The following is a 23354-nucleotide window of genomic DNA, read 5'->3' as shown; positions in this document are numbered from 1 at the left end:
TTCGTTCGAAAACGAATTTGATAAATATGTACATCTGAGAGGACGCCAGTTATCATCCCTCCTTCATTGCCTTGACATTTCAGTCTTCACAGTTGATTCTGCATGAACAGGAACACTGTGATCAGGACGAATAGGGCGACATGAAATATTCTGTCTAATAATCCATGAACTCGTCGTAACCTGTCACCGGTCGAGGATCCCAGTGTGCAGATAACCAGCCTAGTCTGATGTGAATGCACGTGATGTGAGAAGGGGAGATGACCTTCTTCTCCATAGATGTGCTTCTAAGGGAGAGACAGGTGTTAGACTCAATGAGAACTGTTTGAGTGAAAGAAATAGAAATGATGATGTTTATCTGTTGTTTACAAGTCATGAAGGATTGTCATTGCCTATTCGTTACTTAGTGATAAACTACAATCTGCAAGCACACCTGTTTTGTTTTAATATGTACAAACGCGACGCAATGATGCACAAGCGATGGAAACACATGCACACACCTAAACACTTTCCCTTTAAGGTACCCTTAATCTTATATCATCCAAACAGCAAAGCGATTAAGGAAGGAAATTAACCAAAGGCCACTATGAATTGATAATCTCCGTAGCGAATGTATAATGAAGTGCTTAACTAAACAAGGTAAATAAGGCTCACGCTGGTTAATATCGCAGCACCATATGGATGTTCAAGGCCTGAGTGTGTTCTGTGGAAGGCCTGAGGGCACCGATACCACCTTCATTCAGATCAAGGACAAGTGCTTACATTTGGGTTCTTTCTACTTACCTTCTTGGTTCTTAGTACTTAATCATACTATTACATAACAATGACTCTGTAAACATGTTGGATTTTCGTCAGATCTTCCTCGCTTTCTGACTGGAACTAATTAAAAACACATAATGATTATGTTGCTTACATGTATCATTTGTTCCCTATACTAATGAGATGTTAATGTTTTCTTATGGTTTGCAGTTTATATAAGGGTTTGAATCGCTGCGTTATATTTGAGTTATTTTTATTTTGTTGAGTTTATGAAAATTCCCCTCGCTTTAAGAAAAGAGGCAAAGGCATAGAAACAGGGAAAAATGCAAAGATGATGTACTGGTCACATGTTCTTCCTACGCTTTCCCTTGCCGTGAAGTGGATTCGGGTGCAGTTGCATTGGAATAGTTTTACAGAGTATTTTTATGGAGTAGTATTACAGAGTAGTTTAACAGAGCAGTTTTATGTACTTTTAGTAGTTTAGTACGAGTACATACGCACAGTATGGGACCGATACCGAGTACTGGTATCGGTGTCGGTGCATCCCTACTTAAATCACATTGCTGAGTCTCTATTTATAGAATGTTTTCTAATGCCTCAGTGACCTCATCTCCTCCCCCCTCCCCTCCCCCCTCCCTCTCCCCCTCCTCTCCCCCTCTCACCCCCCTGTTCCCACTACGCTCCTCATCCTCCTCATCTGCTCCTCCATGTTTAGAGCCAGCCATGGGCTCCTACTCTGCCTGACGCGCACCATTCCAGTGCACATTTCGCGCACACACACACACACACACACACACACACACACACACACTTTTACACAGCTGCCACCATGCATGCACGCAAACACACACACTGATAGCGAATGTGTCCCCAGGGTTTGTGTGTGTGTGTGTGTGTGTGTGTGTGTGTGTGTGTGTGTGTGTGTGTGTGTGTGTGTGTGTGTGTGTGTGTGTGTGTGTGTGTTTGCGTGTACGTGTGTGTGTGTGTGTGTGTGTGTGTGTGTGTGTGTGTGTGTGTGTGTGTGTGTGTGTGTGTGTGTGTGTGTGTGTGTACATGTGTATATGTGTGTGTGGGGGGCGAGGGGAGAGGTGATGCTGCCCCTATGAACACACTGTCCCCACCACTAAAAGAACACAGCTATGACCCTGCTGGGGCCATACTGGTCATCGATGATCCGTGCACACAGGCACACACACACACACACACACCCATACATGTGCACACACCGGCATGCACGCACACACATGCACACAACTAACAAGCTCTACACAGGCACTAATATTGATATTGTTTTTTAGGGGAATAGATCCAATGGATCTGGTACAAGCTCTGCCTTGAACAGCCAGACTGCATGTGCCATGTGTGGCCCATGTTTTCTGTTGTAACCATGCTTAGTGCAAGGCAGTCTGCTCCGGACAACAGCTCGAATCTGAGGATGAGTAAGGCTGTGTGTGTGTGTGTGTGTGTGTTCCTGTGTAGGCAGCAGCAGAACTGGGCTTGCCAGCACTATAAGTCCTGATTGATATTCATAAGATGCTCCCCTTTGGGTCTTGAGTCATGCTTTCACCCCCCCCCCCCCCCCCCCCCCCCCCCCCCACACCCGCAACAAAAATAGATAAATTAACGAATCAAAAACCTCAAAACAAATTCAAACAAATCCCTGTCAGTCTTATACTGTTGTCGCTGTATGCAACATTTGTCGGGGAGGCGGAATTAGCCATAGCTGGCATGGTTGTTCACCACATGGTCGCCAGATTAAAAGCAATTTAAAAAAACAGCCGGCGTTGGACACAAAGCCTTCATCCGCCTCCGCTGTTGTCCCTGGTGGGTGAAGCCTTCATTGTTTGGCTCCATTAGGCCCGCCGCTGTGGTCTGAACGCCTCGTGGACAACATACTCAGAGTCAACTTCAGCTGCTCTTTGTGCTACTCAGCAGTCCCTGACTGCTGTTTAAGATCTATGTTTCTGTTTTTTATGTAGTTGTATGTGATTACTGAACAAAAAAGTACAAAGACATCCAGGATCATATTTCCAAGTGAAAACTGGAAATTAGCTCAGGAGTAGAAAACGTAGGTGGAGAATGACTGGGTTGTGCCGAAGTGACAAAGCACACTATTCAGCTGTGTGTCAGCGAGTAGCTTTGTATGCGTAGGTTATTATGATATTATTGGTTGAAATGTTAAGTCTGCCAGTGCTAACAAAGCTTTGGAGGAATCTATCTAGATTTTGATTTGGATGTAAAATAATAAAGTAAACAGGTTTGGAGGTTTTGGTGGAGGTGTTGTCTAGTGGATGTGTCGGTGTGGTAGAGCTGGAGATGTGGTGGAGGTGAAGGTGACGTCATGGAGACCCACTTTTATGCTCTTTTTGGTAGCAGGGGGAGGGAGGGGAGGGGGGGGAGGAAGAGGGAGGGAGGGGAGGGAAGGGAGGGAGGGGAGGAAGGGGAAGTCCTTTATTGAAATAGTCTGTAATGTATAGGGAGCAATCTCATAGGCTCTGTTTACACAAGCTTTCTAAATCTTCCTTCAAATTGCAACTTGAAAACAGTCTGAGATTGAGAGTAAAAGACATCCAAACTGGCAGCAACTGCTGTAAATGACATTTAGAGAACCCTGTCAGAACCACGTCCAGGGGAGGTGTAATCTACACCGACTAGAGATAGCTTCTCTTCTAGTTAGACTCTCACTGAACCATAATCAAGGCACATGCTAAGCTCATAGGCCGTCGAGCATAAAGATAGAGGCGCGTCTTATGCGAATGTCTCCGAAGCCTCTCACACTATTCCTAGCCCTTGCACATTCTATTATTAAACATTATTTGCGGCACAAACCAAAGCAATGTAAACGGGTGCTCCACCGTGGTGCCATTGTTTCCCTCGTGTAAACCGGGCCAGGGACATTTTAAAGAGAGAACATGAAAGAAATCACCTCAAAATAGGTCAGGACAGGTTTACCTGTCAAAAGTAAAGAATCACTGGAAAAGCATTGGGAAACTGAACAAGATAAACACCTATTATGGTGAAACCACCACACAGAAATAACTAGGAAAACTAAAAAACAAAAAACTATGGTCCTGTTGTTGGTTTTTCAAATATCCTTCCCCAGAAGAGTGTTCACTCTTCTTCCCTATTTACTCTTTCCTCCTCCTTCCTCTCCGCCTGTACATTCCTGGCCTGTGTTAACCCTCTCATCCATTCCTTTATTCACCCACTGATGCACGAGGTCTTCATCTCTGTTGCTCTATCCTTTGTGCTGGTGCTGTCTTTTATGTGGTCCTACCCCCCCCCCAAACCCCCCACCATGCCTCTCCCCCCCTGGGGGGAGACTAACACCACACGCCTGGGAGGGCAGAATGCTATAGGGGCTGTATGTATTTCTGTGTGTCTGTGTATGTCTATGTGTGTGTCTCTATGTGTGTGTGTGTGTGTGTGTGTGTGTGTGTGTGTGTGTGTGTGTGTGTGTGTGTGTGTGTGTGTGTGTGTGTGTGTGTGTGTGTGTGTGTGCGCGTGTGTATGTGTGTGTGGTTGTATGTGTATATGTGTGTGCGTGTATGTGTGTGTGTGTGTGTGTGTGTGTGTGTGTGTGTGTGTGTGTGTGTGTGTTTCACAGTAAATAGGAGTTAATGTGGGTTTCTGTTGAAATTTACAGTCAGCACAATTGCACGCCCACACACACACAAACACATGCACACATACACGCACACACATACCCACGCACACACACACACACACACACACACACACACACACACAGACACACACACTGCTAAGCGCACAGCAGACAAGTACAGTATTACCCGAGAGTGAAGGCATCTCTGCCCTACGTCACACGCAGGCGAGTGCGCGTGCGGATGTAAGCCGTGTGGGTTACGCAACCTACTCTGCCATTTGAAATGATCTGAGATCATGACTCCTCTCCATGGAGGACTAGATTACAGAGTGTCTGAGAAAGCAGTGTGAGGCCCATTCAGTCCAGCTGGATCCTCCACAGAGGACAGCTCCATGTTGAATAACCACCATACTCTCTGTAGAATCTTTAGATATTCTCACATTTGGGCCTCAGGTTAAGCTTTATTTGGTGCTTGATATATATATATATATATATATATATATATATTACTACTATAATAGCAGGCCTGTCGCACCAGTAACTCAAGGTACTCATGTGCGCATGTGCCTTGCAGCCTGCAGCTCACACACACATACAGCACGCACGAACGCGTACGTACACCGCAAGCACGCACACGCACATGCGCAAGAACATACATGGAAATGCACACACACAAACACACACACACACACATACACACGCACGCACACACACACAAACACACACGTACGCGCACACACCTCACGTCAAGACAAAGGCAGCGACACATACAAGGAAAGCGCACACACCAGACACGCACACACCGTACGTCAAGACAAAGGCAGCGACACACTCGCCGAGCTAAGATGTTATGTTTTTAAACATAATGGCTCCGCCATCCACACACGGGCAGGTAAGAACACACACGCATGCGCACACACCGCAGCGACACTCGCCCTTAAACATAATGGCTCCGCCATAGCCACACGCGCAGGTAAGAACACAAACGCACGCGCACACACTGCAGCGACACTCGCCCAGGTAAGACTTTATGTTTTTAAACATAACTGCTCCACCATCGACAAACTCTCCCAGGTAACATGTTCTGTCTATAGACTGTAGAAATTGCGATAAAAGAAGAGATAATTTCTCCCCTCGACAAGCAACGGCGGGTCGTTCAATCTGTCAAAAAACGTTAAATTCCAACATCGCACCGACCGGCATATCAACACATAAGTCACGTGATTTTAAAGAGACAGTGTCCCTATAACACAGAACGAAAACATGTCAATAACACAGTATGGTGATTTATGTCCATAGAGTCTACCACAAGACTACACTTTCTTGCTCAAATGTAATATTATTTTCCTCCTTGAGCCTCCCGAAATGTCTTTACACTTTGTTGCTCAAACTTAATATTACGCTTTTCCTTGAGCCTCCCCAAATGTCTTGCGATATTGATATCCCCCCCTCCTGCCTGCGGACTGTTTTAGTTGTTTTATTTTTGTGTGTATGCTATGTGTGACTGTAGGCTACTGCTGCCTGTCTTGGCCAGGACACTGGAAGAGAAGTTTAATCACAATGAGGATTATTATTTACAACTAACCAATAGTTAGTTGCCTTGCATTTTAAAATGTCAATGCACTTTTCAGCCATGAATTACAGTAAAAGCTATTTAACAATTGTTTTGCATGCATAGTATACTACACTTTACATTGAACAATTACCCCTGCTACCATAAATAGACTAATTTTATAATGTAATCAAATGCTCACACACCAGCTGCTTTCAGACACGTGTTAGTCCTGATATTCTCCTGATGGGTCTTATGTGTGAACAACAGATCCTGACATTTGTACCCTGAAAATCTCCTGAATAATACTATTTTCTCTGTAGGAATTATAAATTACCTTAAATGTAAATGAGGAGTAGAAAGTCGTTATTTCTCACACCACTTCAGTGGGCGTGTTGATGACGCTTCTGCATGTCATTGAGTGGCCTAAATGATAATCAGCCTGTTGCCTTTTGTTTGCTGAATGGTTAAAAAATATTTAAATGTTGGCTCTGCTTTAAGAGTCATTTGTGGTGACGAATGTTAGACATTGTAAAATTATAGGCAAAATGTTATTATATTATGCGCTCAGAAATGTGTTACATTATCGACTGGGGCTTCCACATTATTGCTAATTACAATTAGAGGTTGAGCGCACGAGCAATGCGCGCGAGGAAACACTAGTGTATATATATATATATATCACTGGTGGTGGTGTATTGTTTTTTATTCATTTAATGAGATGTTGTTGACTCCTTGAGCTTTCTTGCCACGGATGACCATGTGTGACACTGTAATAATAATGCATCAGCGGAAGACTTTGACTCTTCCTGTGGTATCTCTGGGCTCAGCTTATAGGGAGCAGATAGAAGACCAACCTCATTACCAACAGGAAGTGCAGGAGGATTATATGGATTGAAGCACTGCCATTATGTTTAGAAGTTAAAAGCCATTGAATTTTGTATATGGAAATGCAGACACCTTTTGAATTGATAATGTTGAAATATGATAGGAGAAAGAGTTATTTGAATATGGCATCTCAAGTTGTACTGTTTCCGCCAAAACCTTTTTTCAATGTTCTCGTATCAACCCTATATATTTTTCAAATATCTTTCAATGTGGATATTTGAAATACGATATTCTTTACTTATATTCAAGTTTTCAAAATACAGATCAGAAAATAAAAGCAATAAACTGATAACTGTAACGGTGTGTCCGTCAAATAATACGATGGCGAGTTGGGAGAGTGACGGAGCTCCGGTTGGTTGTACATGTGTGAATCATCCAAGGGCTCAATTAATGATAAAAAAAAAATGGCATCAATTGCCATTATTATGCCACATATCATCGATTTATTATGATGTAGATGTATTTGGACATGTCAATTAGGTGGAAAATCTCCAAAAAGAGGGTGATACATTGAATAAGTATTTTGCCTATAGTTATTACCGCCACAAAGAAGAGCCGTCATCATAAAGGTTATGATATGTAAAGATGCTTTTTTTAATTCCCTGAAAACCCCTGTGCTTATTAAGCTCTGAGTGTGGATAAACCTGGGCCTAAACAATGCAAACCGGACAGCAGAGGGGACCCCGTCACTCTCCGTTCTCACCGAGCCATTGCCTTTGATGACGTTTAGACAGGCTGGTAGGCAAGCAGTCCGTTTGATCACATCCAGTCTCCATTGCTCTGGCCTGTCCTTGGAATACCCTGCTGTTTCAGTTACTAGTTTATCGCTGGAATGTTTTGATCTGTGCTTTGACCACTTAAATATAAGTCATTATATTGTTTTATGAATGTTTTTCTATCTGATTTAGTGAAAAAATAATATAATATCTGTGATTTTAAATGGCACAACTTGAAATGCAATATTTGATTGTATTCAATTCATTCAAAGCATTGAATGAATTGAATACAATCAGATGACCTTGTTTTCACAGTACAATATTTCATGTGATAAATTCAATTTTCCATGCCTTTTAAAATTCAAAACATTATGGCAATGATGTGCTTCAAAATAGGTGCTTTCATTTCAGTGCAACATTGCTTGCGGAACCGAAGCTAATGCTAAATAAAGGATTTACAGTAAATACATTTAAGTTCTACATGATGCTGAAAATTCTAAGTAGCCACAGGAAGGATTGTGATTCATTATTAGACCTGATGCATATTAGAGGAAGAGAGAGAGAGAGAGAGAGAGAGAGAGAGAGAGAGAGAGAGAGAGAGAGAGAGAGAGAGAGAGAGAGAGAGAGAGAGAGAGAGAGAGAGAGAGAGAGAGAGAGAGAGAGAGAGAGATTTTGTTCAATCAGAGATCATAAATATCCAACCTGTGAAGGATTGGGTTACCTCTTATCGGCTTGAAGCAGTGCTTGCCTAAGGAATAAAGGTTGGTGGAGGAAGTATAATCATACTGCATTTATACCTCAATGCCACTGAGCCTCTCGAGACTGCTTTGAGTTCTTGAGGAGAGCTCTCCGAGGTGCTGAACAGGAAGGCGTGCATGTTTACAGCTCTCAGCCTCTCTGGCTGCCTATCCATCTCTATCTCCGTCTCTCTGTCTCGCCACCTCAGTATAGGGGTTGGCACACAAGGTGTTTGTATTCACCTTGCCTACCGCAGTGTTTCCCTAACGTCGCAGGGAGGGTGGGTGCAATAATGTGGGACAGAAACACACGTGTTAAACACACAAGTGTATTTAAAGCCAACGGGAAACGGAATAAACCTTTAGGAAGACCAGGAAGGGGGTATGCCTTCTGTGAGGGACGGCCAGTAGTCGAAACGTGGCCAGGTGTCCAGACATGAAACCACAGTCCATGAGACTGTGGAAACGGAATCATTGAAACCCTTTTTTTAGTTTAACCAAAATAAAAGAGCTCATTCACATCACAGATATAGCTCTATAGTAATCTATGGTTCAGTCCGATGGATGGAGGCTATCTGTAGTGTGCATCATGGCCCCCCCTGCCTTCCACAGTAGTCGATGGTACGCTCCGCCTCCCCACATACCAGAGAGTCATGGAGGCGACGTGGAAGGAGGCTGCGCTCTGTTTTTGCATGCATTTGCATTAGCACCACTGAGGCACAAATGCTATCTGCAGCTTAGGGCTGTCCTCAGTCATCTGTCTCGGTCCGTGGCAGGGCGGTAAACGCCTCCCCACTCCCTCCCTGCAGCCCCTTACTCACCGCGGCCGCCCGCTGAATCCCTCATCAGCGGGAATCTCTTGGTGAACATCAGCAACTGTGTTCCGAAACAATGGGCACCGGGCTGCTGAGAACTGTCCCGTCTGTGTGTGTGTGTGTGTGTGAGAGAGCTCGTGTGTGTCTGTGATGGGTAGGGGGGATGATCTTTCCATTGTTCTGTGTGTTTAAGTGTACATTTGTGTTTATTTGTGTGTGTGTGTATATATATATATATATATATACATACACATAATCCCCCCATACATACACATACACAAACATACACACACACAAACACACACACAAATAAACACGAACATACACTGAACCTCACACACACACACGGATAGACCATATATATTCATTAGTATTTGTGCCCTTATCCCTATATGAGTATTTCTGGATCTTTGTCCCTCATTTGAGTGTGTGAGTTGGGTGCGGGGGGGGGGGGGGGGATATCTGTGTGTGGGGTCAGCTGTAGGTTTATGAGTCTGTGTGCATGTGTTTGACCATGTGTGTCAGTGTGTGTTTTATTGCACAGCCCAGTTTAGCAGGACGTGTTGTGGTTCTGCAGACTACACACATTAGAGGGCCCCCGGGGGCCCGCTGTTTGCTGAGGCCGCACCTCCCTAACTCACGTGATCACGTGCAGGGCATGTTCCAATACTTCCGTATGCTTTCAACTCTGGGCCCTGTTTAAACTGCAGTGTGTTGGATTCAACTGTCGTTTACGTCGTCTTCGGACCGCTGGGTACCACATGGTCGTAAACAATCCTATTTGTGACAGAAGTGATACGATGCCCCACATCAGGATGGGTTAGACAGCCTCGATGGGCGATGGGGGTTCCAGAACGTAACCATGCCAACGGTCCCTTTCCATCCATGGGTCAAAGCTGGTTCCTCTACCCCCATGTGATGTCACCCCCTGGCTCCTGGGGCCAGCAGGGGAGGAACCATCGGACATAGCAGAACATAGTGGACTCCGTTAAGTATGGGAAGGAGGGGGACTGTGCCCAGGTTTTGTATTCCTGCGTGTGTGTGTGTGTGTGTATGCGTGTGCGTGTATGTGTGCGTGCGCGTGCGTGTGTGTGCGTACGTGTGTGTGTGTTTGTGTGTGTGTGTGAGTGATAGGATCTGAGTGCAAACTGGGTAAGGGCCCGGTCTGAAGACAGATTTCAACACTAGGGCCAGCGCCACGGTGCCTCACACCCACTCCGATGAAATCCCCTTTAATTCGACACACTAATCTTAGATCAGCTACACTTCAGTGCCCTTTCGCTCCCGTCCAAAGCAAGGATGTTCCAAGCAGTCCGGGGGCAGGCTCAGTCATGTCAAAGTCCAACTTGCTTGGATTTGCTGGTATCAGAAGAGTTCAGTAACTCGTGTGGATGTTGTGTGCGTGTGTGTTTAACTACAGCGGTTTGAATATAGGAAATACACGAAAATACTCATGAAATAAGAATCAGTGATTAACAGTTCCAACGAGTCACCCAGGCAGCTTTGAGGGAGCCACATCTCATTTTATTCGGGCTGTTCCAGACAAACAAATGATTGAACTCGCTGAATATCTCCGGCGCTGCCAATCCGTACTAGGCCCCTACACACACACACACACACACACACACACACACACACACACACACACACACACACACACACACACACACACACACACACACACACACACACACACACACACACACACACACACACACACACACACACACACACACACACACACACACATACACACACACACAGAAATACACACACACACGTAATTAGAGGAGTAGTTCAGGAGATTTGCCCATGAGAGGGCTTTCCGTTGGGTCGCATTAAACAGGCGGAATCTTCATGCGAAGCATTTAGAGGAGCAACGATGTCCTCGGATGGTTTGCCCTGAACCAGACAGCGGCGTGTCCAATGGCAGTGCGCTGACGTGGACGTTGTGTTTGTATGTGTGCGTTGTTCAGGAGTATGTTTGTACACTTCTTAGGAACACAGGCAATAAAACAGTTACTATGATGGTTATTTTGATGATTCAAAAGAAAATGTCAGAAATTGAACTGACTACGGAAACACAAACAGACTCACACAAATACACACAGACACACGCAAACACACACACAAACACACAGAGACAGACAGACAGACAGACAGACAGACAGATGATCATTCCAACCAATGTGGTTTGCAGAGAATGAATGGGGTGCTGTGTATGGTTGCAGCCTTGCTACTTGACAGAGTTGCATTCGTCTCTCGCTCTGTCTCTGGGTGAAAGTCAGTGCTCGGGACAAAATGTCACGAAGCCGTGTCCGTCTTTCCTCAGGAGACAGAGATCAGCACCAGGAGGAGGGAGTGTGAAGCACTTGAGGCAGAGGTGAAGAAACGCCACCAAACATGTCAGACTCTGGTAAGTGCTCTCAAAATACACACACCAACCTGCGGACACACACGCACTCAGACACACACACACACATGCTCAAATACGCACACACTCACACACAAACACACACACACACACGCACGCACACAAACGCACACACACAAACAAACAGAAACAAACATTCACACACACACACACACACACACACACACACACACACACACACACACACACACACACACACACACACACACACACACACACACACACACATACACACACACTCAAACACACAACCACACAGACAAACAAACACATGCTTAAAAATACACACACACGCTCAAACTCACACACACACACACACACACACACACACATACACACACACACACACACACACACACACACACACACACACACACACACACACACACACACACACACACACACACACACACACACACACAAGCACACACACACACACACAAACACACACACAAACAAACACACACCCACACACATACACACACACACACACACACACACACACACACACACACACACACACACACACACACACACACACACACAAAGAAAGCCTTCATCTATCTCCAAAGGCGAAGGCAGAGACCGGATTGATTTGTTGTCCGAGGAACCTTCTGCCCTCTGTCACTACGTAATGACGTGTAATCTGGAGGAAATTACGGGGCCAAACAGGCCAAAACCCCCGGTTGGAAGTCACAGGAGCTGCTGAAAATTTGTTTTCCACATCATGCTAGCGTTGCATTTTGTCAACATGGGCAGAACGCTGGGAGAAACGGCAGGGATCGTTTTATGACAGTAATGATTTGTTGCGTGCAATCCTTGCGGAGCCTGGAAGGGCCTGTATACACAGGTGGTCGCATATCCATCCAATTATCTGCATGTCGTTTGTTGCCTAATGGCGTGGCTGTTTGGTCTTCACCGTCTGGATTGGAACAGCACCCAGTGTTTGGTTATTCACCTGCATACTGCAGCACCTGTGTATGAGCACCGTGTAAATGTAATGGTTTCCCCCTGGGAGAGGAGGGAGAAAAGGGAGAGAAGGGAGAGAGAAAGGGTCAGGGGTGCCTAACACGCAGCCCCCAGCTCACATATGTCAACTGTCTCTGGAGGGACATTTTCTAAGAATATTCCAGAAATGTCACTCTTGCTCTCCAGCTGCCCTTGACTTGAAAACAGAAGCTGGAAGGGGGAGGGGGGAGGGAGAGGGAGAGGGAGGGGGAGAGGCCAGCGCTGAGAGGAAGAGGAAACAGACCAACCTCATCCATCTGAAGGGCTCTGATAAGTGGAGCTTAACTCAGTGTCTTACCTGGACATTTGAAGGCATGCCTTGTAAAAAGTAAAGGGGACTAAAACATTTTGTTTAAGAGGCAATTGAGTCTTCATAGCTCACATCATAAAGGAAATATGAATCCTTTGTGGATACTTGATTTATTGGTAATTGTGTCATTATTCGATTGTAATTGTTCAATTTGGAAGTTAATTGGTTTGATATCATGGATCCAGTGGTCCACCAATGCAATGGCAGAACTCCTGGTGGGAGGCGGCACAAAGACCGGGCCATAAACCAGGAGCTGGAAGGGGCTGACTCACGCCCTGTTCCCTGTTGTGCTGGACGGTCCAGCGTGTTCCCTCCCTGAAGAACCCGGTAGTGGTAGGTCTCAGGCTACATAGTAATCATGCAGTCGGTGATCTGGATTGGCAGAGCCTTAGTAGCTGCAAAGTCTTGGTATAAACAACAAGTACACACACGCACACACACACACACACACACACACCCACACACACACACACACACACACACACACACACACACACACACACACACACACACACACACACACACACACACACACACACACACACACACACACACATGTACATACACACACACATACACACACACACACACACACACACACACACACACACACACACACACACACACACACACACACACACACACACACACACATGTACATACACACACACATACACACACACACACACACACACATACACACACACACACACACACACACACACACACACACACACACACACACACACACACACACACACACACACACACACACACACACACACACACACACACACACACACACACACACACACACACATTCAGACACACACACACTCACACTCATAAGCTGCTGCTTATGCACGGCAGTGGCGGGGGCGCCCACTAGTGAGTAATCACTCAGTCTCACGCTGTGATGAATGGAGGAACCCCCCCCTCCCCCCTCTCACATACACCCCACTCTGCCCCATAGAGATCCCCTCAGGCTATCAGCCTGCTTTGATCAGTTATTACATAAGAGATGATTTCACGCCTTGCTTCGGTATGGAAAATACAGCATGGAGGGTGGCAACAATATTCCACTACTGCATCACTATCACGATAACTACTACGACTCCTAACCAAAGTGATGAGGATGATGACCAATACTACCATCTTCATCTGCTGTAAAACCTCATGAATGGATCCGTTTCATTCGTGGTTTGTGAGGACACGTCATGTGAGGACTGCTTGGTCCGGCAGTTCTTCCAGAGGCTCTGCACTGCTCCTGGACCTTTCACTGGCTCCCCCTCCCCTCGGACGAGTTCTCTTTGTGTGTGTGCTCCTCTGCCCCCAAAATAAACTCCATTAGAGCCGTCCCCAGCCCCTCCCCGCCCACGGCGCTAGTACCACTCTGCTGCTATTGTCAGCCCTCCGTTGGACCGGGGAGGAGCGCGGCCCGGGGGACACGGCGCCATGGAATGGCGCGCTGAATCGTTGAGCCAGTCTCGCTGGACCCCCAGTCAGCCCTCTTATCTGTGTACCGCACACAGACACACACGTACACACACGGGCGACAGCAGCGCACGCACACGCTGTGTCAACGCCAAGGCTGACACACAGCGACGCGCGGAGACACTTGGTTGACGGGCCGTCACGTCGCTCGCAGCCTGAGAGGGCTTTCCCCCCCCCCCCTTCTCTTTATATCTATACTCTCCCTTTTCTGTTCTCCTCTCGCCTGGCTCGCTCTCTTCATCTGTCTGCCTCTCTCACCGTCTCGGCTTGTCTTTTCCCTCTTGAACTCTCCTTTCTCTCTCCCCTGTCTTTCTCCCCTCCCTCCCCCCCTCCCTCTCTCTCGCTCCCCCTATGTATGTGTCTCAGGTAAAAATAAACCGCAAAGCTTCAGGGAGCGTAGCGTCAAAGCATGTGTGTCTAACGGTCTCCCAAAGCTCCCTCCCCCGTGGGACGGTACATCACTATGGGATCGCGGCGGCCTGCGTTTTGGTAACAGCTCGTATGAGAGATGCATGTTTAATGTCTGACGGAGACGTCACACGGACGCCTTCGATACGGCTCCCTCCCTGCGAGCCCAGATCCCCAGCGGACGTAGCCTCCTTGTGTATGCACATGGCTTCCCGTCGCGAGTGACGGTAAACACCCGCGCGAGGCCATCTGGCGCCGACATCGTCTCTGTAAACCGGTCGCATCAACCGCAACCGTGTCACTGCCTTCCAAGGTGTGTTACCATGGCGATGGGCATCGGCAGACGACGAGCGGCACGCCTTCTGTCGTGCGCCTGCGTTGATCCCGGGCGTGTTGCATGGTCGCGCTCAGCGGCCTGTCCAGATGTGCGAGGTGTCTGCCGGCGGGCTCATCAAAGGCACATTACCTGCAAGCTTTCATTAAGAGCGCGCCGCCGGCGCCTGCTGCCGGGGTCCCACCTTTTCAAGTGGGCCCTGTGTTCAGGGGACGCTCCGTGTGTGCAGAAACCATCCGACAGAGCCTCGCGTTCTGAGGTGGAAACCGCCCTTGATTTATGTTTGCTATACATTTTTGTGCATTTGAAACAAAACAGCATGTGTTTTTTGTGTTTCGTGGGTACACAGGAATTCAACGTGCAGGATTGGCAACCTTTTTATTAAAACGTGTTTAGATGGACTTATTGACCCACAAAAAAGATATAAACTGAAAACGGAGACTTCAGATAAATACAAGAGAAACAATACGAGGAAACGACACAAGGCACAGCAGAAGACGAGGCGGCTTAGAGCCTATATTGGCTTTGGGATCGACCATCAAATATATTGGCCTGCGTTCTCATTCCCCTCCGGTTTATCCGTAGTAATGTGTGGTGAGAGCGGAGAGGCAGGGAGTCAGGAGACAATGGTCCTCATGAGGAACTGTTTGCCTTGCTCTTGTGTGTGAAATCTGCTCTAATCAGAAACTACAGGGCAAACAGTGGGGCCGTACGGAGACCAGGACGCCCGCCTCCATGTGGACTCTCCAACACCCGGAGAGCAGCTCCCGGAGATCCTAATGAGCTCACACACTGCGCAGCGGGCGTTCTCCACCTCCTCGTACTGTCTGTACAGCACTCACACTCCATGTCTCCTGGAGTCGGCAGTGAGGGATTCTGCAGGGTTTGTTTGTGTTGCTGCTCCTGGTTGAACGCAGCGTATGCGCTCCACACACACACACTGGTCAGTGATGTTGACGCTACGATGAACACAATGGTGGTTCTGGGGTACGATTGGGGTAACGGGATACTTTGAGGGCTGAATCATTTCACAAATCGACGGTGCATGCTGTGCACGGGTGCCAGACACTGCTCCTCTATTGAACTACAACACCCATGAAAATATGCTTTGGGGTGACAACATGTTCTGCTGTCTGCGATCAGCGGTACTAGTTTGATGGTCAATCAAATCCATAGAAGTATGTGTTCCCCTCATGTTCCCTTCACATGGGTTTGGTAAACTCAGTTATATGACTAATAGCAATCATTAAGTTGTACCGTAAATAGCATCTTGAAAATCTAGTATTTAATACCTATAACTCTGTTTACAATGATTAGCTTTCCTCTATAGTTTGGTGCTCATTCTTAAGGATAAATGTCTTGAAGGCTTGGGCAACTCGCTCCAGCACTTAATGTGACAATCAACAGAAGTGAGACTTCAGATAAAACAAAGTATTGGAAATATAACAATTAATGGCAGCGATTGATGCAGGTCAGACCCAAACAAAAGTGCTTTCTGTTTGAGTGTGAATTAAGAAAAAGGCAGCATTCTTGGCTCTCTTTTTTAGAGCTATTTGCCTGCGGCAAATCTCTGCAGAGAAAGGCAGTTGTGTAGCATGGAAGCATGATTTACTTATATACTGGTTCACTCATTTCTCCATTCAGTGTTAGCTTGACAGCCTGGTATAAAAGCAACGCTCCATACACACATCATCCAATGGTGCCGTGCTCGAACTTCCAGCATTGATCCAAACCTTTGTCATGCCATTCGGCACCATCCACTGCCATCCATTATATCAAATCCAGAGCCAGGCCTAGAATCGAATCAAATCTAATCTTCCTATGTGTGTTGTCCTTTTCTGCACGCCGCTGCACACAACGGCTCGTCTGGTGTGTTGGACGCTTAGAAGCCTTGCAATGCTTTACAACCACGGATAACTTCTTTTAAGATTGGACATTAAGGTAAATGTGTAAAAAGAGATTTATAGATGTCGTTTTTATGCCAACTTTGGAGATGATCGCATCAGACAGCCATAACGTTGAAGATCAGCCCAAAGATATGTCAGACCTTCCCGGAGTCACTCGCCATTTTGTTAAAAACTATACTTACTGTAAATCAATGCATGGGCAGCCAGCACTTGGCTTACACTCATAGCTGCAGCTCATGTAAAGTGCCCAGCATTGGGAAAAGCAGGATAGAGTGACGGAGGGAGGGAGAGAGGGAGAGATGGAGAGGGAGAGAGAATCTTCATTTGACATTGCAAACAGCGTCAGTGCCGCGCCTCTTGGCTGTTGATTGAATGTAATTAGGTTTTCTCGTCTCCGACGAAGGGCTGTTTTTAATCTCTCACTGGCACACTTGGCGGGAAAAATGATGTGCATGGAGGAACCCGTGTGTGTTCAGTCATGGATTTATGTGTGTGTGGTTGTTTGTTTATTTGCGTGTCTGTTTCTACATGTCTCAGTGTGTGTGTGTCTGTGTGTGTGTGTGTGTGTCTGTGTGTGTTTTGAGAGTACATCAATGAAAATCCAATTTACGCCTAGTTACAACACCAGCGCAAATAAATTCTACACTTAAGCGCCACTGACATCAAACGCGTGCGCATCCATGGCACGATGTGCCAGGATTGTTATTATCTGCACTATTCCTGCTCGCTGTTATGCCTGGCGCTGATAAAATGGCAGCTCATCCCCAAGTGCACACACACACACACACATTCCCCTACCCTGCCTCCGTTGCCTCTTTCTGGGGCAGAGGAGAGGACCTTACCCCTTCGGTCCCTTCCTGGATAAATAATGCAGGGTCTGTCACTGCTAACAACACACTAAGTGGAGTTGTGGGCTCGGACCTAATCATGTAAATCTGGCGTGGCTCTAACGACGTGACCCTGTCTGCGTCTCCCCCCTCTGCCCCCAGGAGAATGAGTATCAAGATGTGCTCCAGGAGAAGGCCCACCTGAGTCTCCAGTTGTTCCACAGCAGCAAGAAGGGTTCCGAGTATGACAAGGTAAGAAGGAGTGTTTCGTTGTTTTTTGGAATTTGCCCAAGTGGACAAAAGGTTTACGTTTATGCCTCGTAGGTTTACGTCAGGGGAAAAGGTCTGCGATATGAAAGGGTTATTTCATTATTATTTGTATTTCATTATAACCAACACTATCTCAATTGCTTGATTGAGTTATGCGTCTTCAATTAAATTCAATTAAATTCAACTTTATTTGTATAGCCCTTATCACAGGTACAGTCTCAAAGGGCGGCAATATGTTTATGAAAACCCCCTGACCCTATCCCCGCAGAGGGCAAGAAAAAACTCCCTTGATTAGCAAGGAAGAGATCTTGGGGTGGGGGATCCCTCCTTCCGGGGATGGTCAAGAGTGCAATGCATACATACATACACAATACATACATAGATTCATACGTACATACGTACATATGTACATACATACATACATGCATACATACATACATACATACATACATACATACATACATACATACATACATACATACATACATACATACAGGCAAACCATTTGAAATCGGTGTCTTCCCCCTGCTGAGCAGATCCAGGCCTCCATCCGTCTCTGGGTCTAGGAGCGGCCTGTTAGCTCGCCTCTTAGCACCGTGGCTACAGGGCCTCTGGGTAGGCCAGGGAGTCAGGGGTAGATCCCGTACATCTGCTCGTTGTGTACGAGCAGACTCGTACACAATCTCTCCCTTCCCCCAACTTATCATCCTGGTTCCTAAACGACCCCATCATCTCAATAGGCTGTTGGGATGGGTGGTGTGTGTGTGTGTGTGTGTGTGTGTGTGTGTGTGTGTGTGTGTGTGTGTGTGTGTGTGTGTGTGTGTGTGTGTGTGTGTGTGTGTGTGTGTGTGTGTGTGTGTGTGTGTGTGTGTGTGTGTGTGTGTGTGTGTGTGTGTGTGTGTGTGTGTGTGTGTGTGTGTGTCTTCATCTAGGTCAGCTCATCAGCCAGCCCCTGCCCTGTGTGTTTTTTTACATTGCTCTTTTTATATAACTATATATACGCTCTGACCTCGGCGTACCCCTAATGGCTCGCCCCAGCTGTCCAAAGCTATAAAGAGTGGTGTGATTGGTGTTGTGTGCTTGCTGTCGTCCCGGTCCTTCAGAGAGCAGATAGGTGACCTGCCAGATAAGCCAGGACCATCGGGGTCATAATCATTCTCTGGCTACAGAGGGTGATGGGTCAGCCAATGGTCCAGAAGTGTTTGCCAAAAAGAGGATCTCCTCACTTCACTTCAATCCTCTGAACGTGTGAGTGTAGGGTCCACCATCAAGGGTTAATCACGCATGCAGGAACCAGAGTTGTGTTTGTCTACACCAGACCTTTCTTTGATGTTGTTTAGTACCGTATTACCCAGGTATTGCAAACGTGTCACAATTAAACAGAACATATTCAGTTTTTCTTTTCTTGTTGAGAGAACTGAGAGAATCCTGAGTAGCGAGTGCTCGTGGGTTACCTTGAAATGCTTTACGCCAATGAAGCCTATTCAATTTGTATGCTCGGTAACTGCTACAAATATATTTGATAGTAAACACACGCACAACATAAATATTCCATAATAAAACAAACATAGTAAAAGTTCTCATAAAGATCTCATAAAAAATACAGATTGTACCTCATTGATAATTCATATACAAAACCGTGACATTTCTCTCTGAGCCCATAAGTAGGTTTCAGTGTCAGAATTCTGCACCCTGTAGGGTTAGGGTGAGGGCCGACAGTCTCGCTAAGCCTCGAGGAGCTGTGTGTGGTTGTGTGTGACCCCGCCACTCTCTAGCACTGCTCCTACCAGTGTGTGTGTGTGTGTGTGTGTGTGTGTATGTGTGTGTGCGTGTGTGTGCGCCCCAGGTGAACGCCGAGTATGCCCAGCTCAGAGAGACGCTCGGGACGGTGACGTGGGAGCGAGATTCAGCCGTGCAGGAGAAGAACCAGCTCCAAGGCAAACTGGAGAACCTAGAGCAGGTGCTCAAGGTGAGGAACCGGGGCTTCCTGTCCTCCACTCCCTGCGTTTTAACTCCATCCCCCGTCCTCCGTCGTCCGTCCTCCCGCGCTCAGGGGGAGGCCCCCACCCGGTGGTCCTGCTGCCCCCCCGTGACTGAAGATCCGAGGTAGGGCAGAGATGATGACTGGATAAGGATGGCAGGTGTAGGTGTGCAAGACAAACAGGTGTAAAGTCGGGGACAACGAGGGACCACCTTGCCCAAGAGGGGCAGATAGAGCACAGCATCTGCTGGGTACGGCAACTGCCGTAACACAGGAGGCCAGGCCGGTGCGTAATGCGGACGGGTCACACACTAGGCAGGGTGTTGTGGTTTGGGGTCTAGCAGGGAATCGCAGATACTGAGAGTGGACTGTGTTGTTTATAGTTTTAATCAGGGATTGTGTTGTTGTTGGGGTGGGTCACAGTTCATTGCTTTATTGACGATGACATCACTACACCACATGCCTTTTCAACTGTAATGTAGCCTTTTCAAAGTAATTTCATTGTGGTTATTTACGAGTTAGAAAAGGTGTGTCTAGGTGTACCTAGGTGTATTTTCATAGTTTATCCACTAAATTACAGAAGCAGTTTAGGGACTGCTATTGTTACCGTCATTCAGTCAACTGTATTGTATGGCTGGATCTTTCTGCTGCTGTTGTTGTGATTCAGTCAACACCACCACGCTAGTGATTGGCAAACCCTCTCCACATAATTAAACCCCTCTGCATTGACCAGGGCAGCACAAGCACACTGTCTCAGCATCGACAAGCCTGTAAACGCCACGCTCAATCCACCTCTGCGAGGCGGCATACTTCAAACCGAATCGCCAATCGCTGTTTTTATTTCACACCGAACATCTCTCCTTCTCATCTCGAAGCTCGGTCTGGTGCAGCATCTCTCTCCCTTTCCTCTGAAAGATCACAGGACTCCTTCTGCAGCAGCAGGTTCACATCTGTAATCGTATTCAAGGGCTTCTGTACCTCGTGTCCGTCTGCAAAACCGTTTGCCTGCCCAGGCTCCGTCCCTCGATCGCCGCTCTGAAACGGAACACCGGAGATGGTTTTCATATGTCTCTGCATCACATGTTCATTGAGTTCTACTAACAGAAGTCTTTTCCCCCCTCCACCCCTCGCTCCCCCCCCTCAACATCCACCCCTCGCTCAACCTCCACCCCTCTTCCTCCCACCCACCCTCCACCCCTCGCTCTCCCCCCCACCCTCCACCCCTTGCTCTCCTCCCCATCCTCCACTCCACCCTCTCCCCCCCATCCTCCACCCCTTGCTCTCCTCCCCATCCTCCACCCCACCCTCTCCCCCCCACCCTCTCTCCGAGCAGCATATGCGCGAGGCTGCGGAGCGGAGGCAGCAGCTAGAGTTGGAGCATGAGCAGGCCCTGGCTGTCCTCAATGCAAAGCAGCAGGAGATTGACCTTCTGCAAAAGGTAAGGGGCTCGCACGAGTGTTCTGCCTCTGATGCGGTGTCGCTGAACTGACCTAAACATCACCACAGACACACTGACGACCGTCACACACTGACGACAGACACACACAAACACAACAACACACACACACACACACACACACACACATACACACACACACACACGCATGCGTAAATGCATGGAAACAAAAGCACACACGCACCCAAACCAAGTTGAGCACGCCCTTCACACAAGCACTCCTTTATCTGTTGGTTAGAGCGACCAGCAATCTTATTCTCAAGTGACTCTTTTTCCGAGGCTTGGTTAAAAAAAAGGTAGTCCAGCCTACGATGTTTGTCTACCGTGTCGCCACACACTGGGTTGGAGAAGCGTACGAGCCATGGATGAGGGGAGGGTGCGAGGGGGTGAAGGAGATAAGAGTTGGTCCTCATCGTTAGTCCTTAGGAACAGAGAGCTCTTAGGCAGAGCTCTGCTTTGCTGCTGTAAGAAGACAGACAGTTTATGTTATGTGTGGTTCTTAAAGGGATACTTCACCGGTGGAGATATGAAGGTTATATGAAGTAAATAATTCTATGTATTCTAAATGTGCAAAAAAAATGAAATCGGTTCATCCTAGCCTGAGAAAAAGCAGAAAGTATCTCAAAAGTAATAAATCCTCCAACTCCCACAGTGCATTGCGCTCGCTGCACCTCCCACCTTTTTCCGTTTGAAGGGGGAAGGACCCATTATACTAGCGCAAGTGGTAGCACGAGCAAACTTTGTGTAAACATATCCCTGTGATACATTGACTAGTTTGGACTCTAGTTTAGTTTAGACTAATTACAGTAGCTCACTATATCAAGTATTTGTACTCAACCTTTTCTCCCCAGTTGAAATAAGTGTTTGTCTTATACAGTAGGCCTACTTTAGTATAACAGCACTTGGGTTAGTAAACAAATCACAACAACCAACATGAATTCAAAGTTTTATTCATGAAAAGATATGAACTATTTACAAAAATAAAACGTGTAGGGTTTGCTAGAGTCAAAATCTTGAACATCTATTGTCTCCTGGTAGCCACGGTACTGCCCATCTTGTGCTGGGTAATTAGCTCTGATGGCCTGGACAACACAGGAAGCCGATATTGTCTAAGAAAGAAAGAGAACAACATTAGCAAAGCAAGATAAATTATGCCTTGAGTAGCCTATACAGCATTACACAGACTTCAAGCAAACGTAACGTAGCCTATGCTCTGACAATAAGATCGGCTACCTTCGGATAACTACATTGTCACGTTCCCCGGGACTCAAAACTATTGTAGCCAATGTATTAGTAAAAAAAACAAACACTTACTCTATGCTCAGACGTCTGTTTCTCCCGGCGGGCTTTGGCTGGCGTTTCCTGTTCACTTTCTGCGTTCGGAAATATGTATCCAATACCAAACTGTTCAGATAAGGCGTAAAGCCTTAGTGAGAGGTTACACACAGCCCCGTCCTCGCCAGATTCAGACATTTTTTCTAGAAGAAACTGGCATCGCTGAAATTCGCTGCAGCACAGGGAGTCTGTGTTAGGCGAACAGAGCAAACCGGCGCGCTCCGGCCGCTCCTCGTCCTCGGCAACAGGCAAGGGTTGTTCAGCTGTAGCCGCAGTAGCCTCGCCCTCTATTTGTGTCAGTTCTTCCTGGCTGTATGGCCGAATCCAACATTAGATTTTCAAAATCAACTTTGGCTGTTTCACATTGCAAATTTGTTCTCTTGCTAAGCGGTGAAGAAACATGGCGGACATTTTGTTTACATCTGGTACGCGAGCTCCCGCCCCCCCCTCATCCCTTATTGGTGGGCTCACAATTTGCGGAACCAGTGGATGGTAGTCCTCGGCCCTTCTAGCCATTGA

The 23354-nt window shown here is 46.9% G+C and overlaps 1 protein-coding gene across 8 annotated transcripts in view; it reads left to right on the top strand.

The window, feature by feature from the left end:
- rimbp2b (RIMS binding protein 2b) overlaps window positions 1–23354 on the top strand; it is an 81349-nt gene that overhangs the window by 18923 nt on the left and 39072 nt on the right. For all 8 annotated transcript variants that reach the window (XM_060054993.1, XM_060054991.1, XM_060054992.1 and 5 more), the window contains 4 exons: window positions 11404–11487; window positions 17956–18045; window positions 19910–20032; window positions 21378–21482. In XM_060054993.1, the coding sequence (XP_059910976.1) occupies window positions 11404–11487; window positions 17956–18045; window positions 19910–20032; window positions 21378–21482 (402 nt within the window). The remainder of the gene's footprint in view (window positions 1–11403; window positions 11488–17955; window positions 18046–19909; window positions 20033–21377; window positions 21483–23354) is intronic.

Source organism: Gadus macrocephalus, chromosome 6 (genome assembly GCF_031168955.1).
Source record: "Gadus macrocephalus chromosome 6, ASM3116895v1".
Lineage (NCBI taxonomy): Eukaryota > Metazoa > Chordata > Actinopteri > Gadiformes > Gadidae > Gadus > Gadus macrocephalus.
This window is presented reverse-complemented; position numbering and strand designations above follow the sequence as displayed.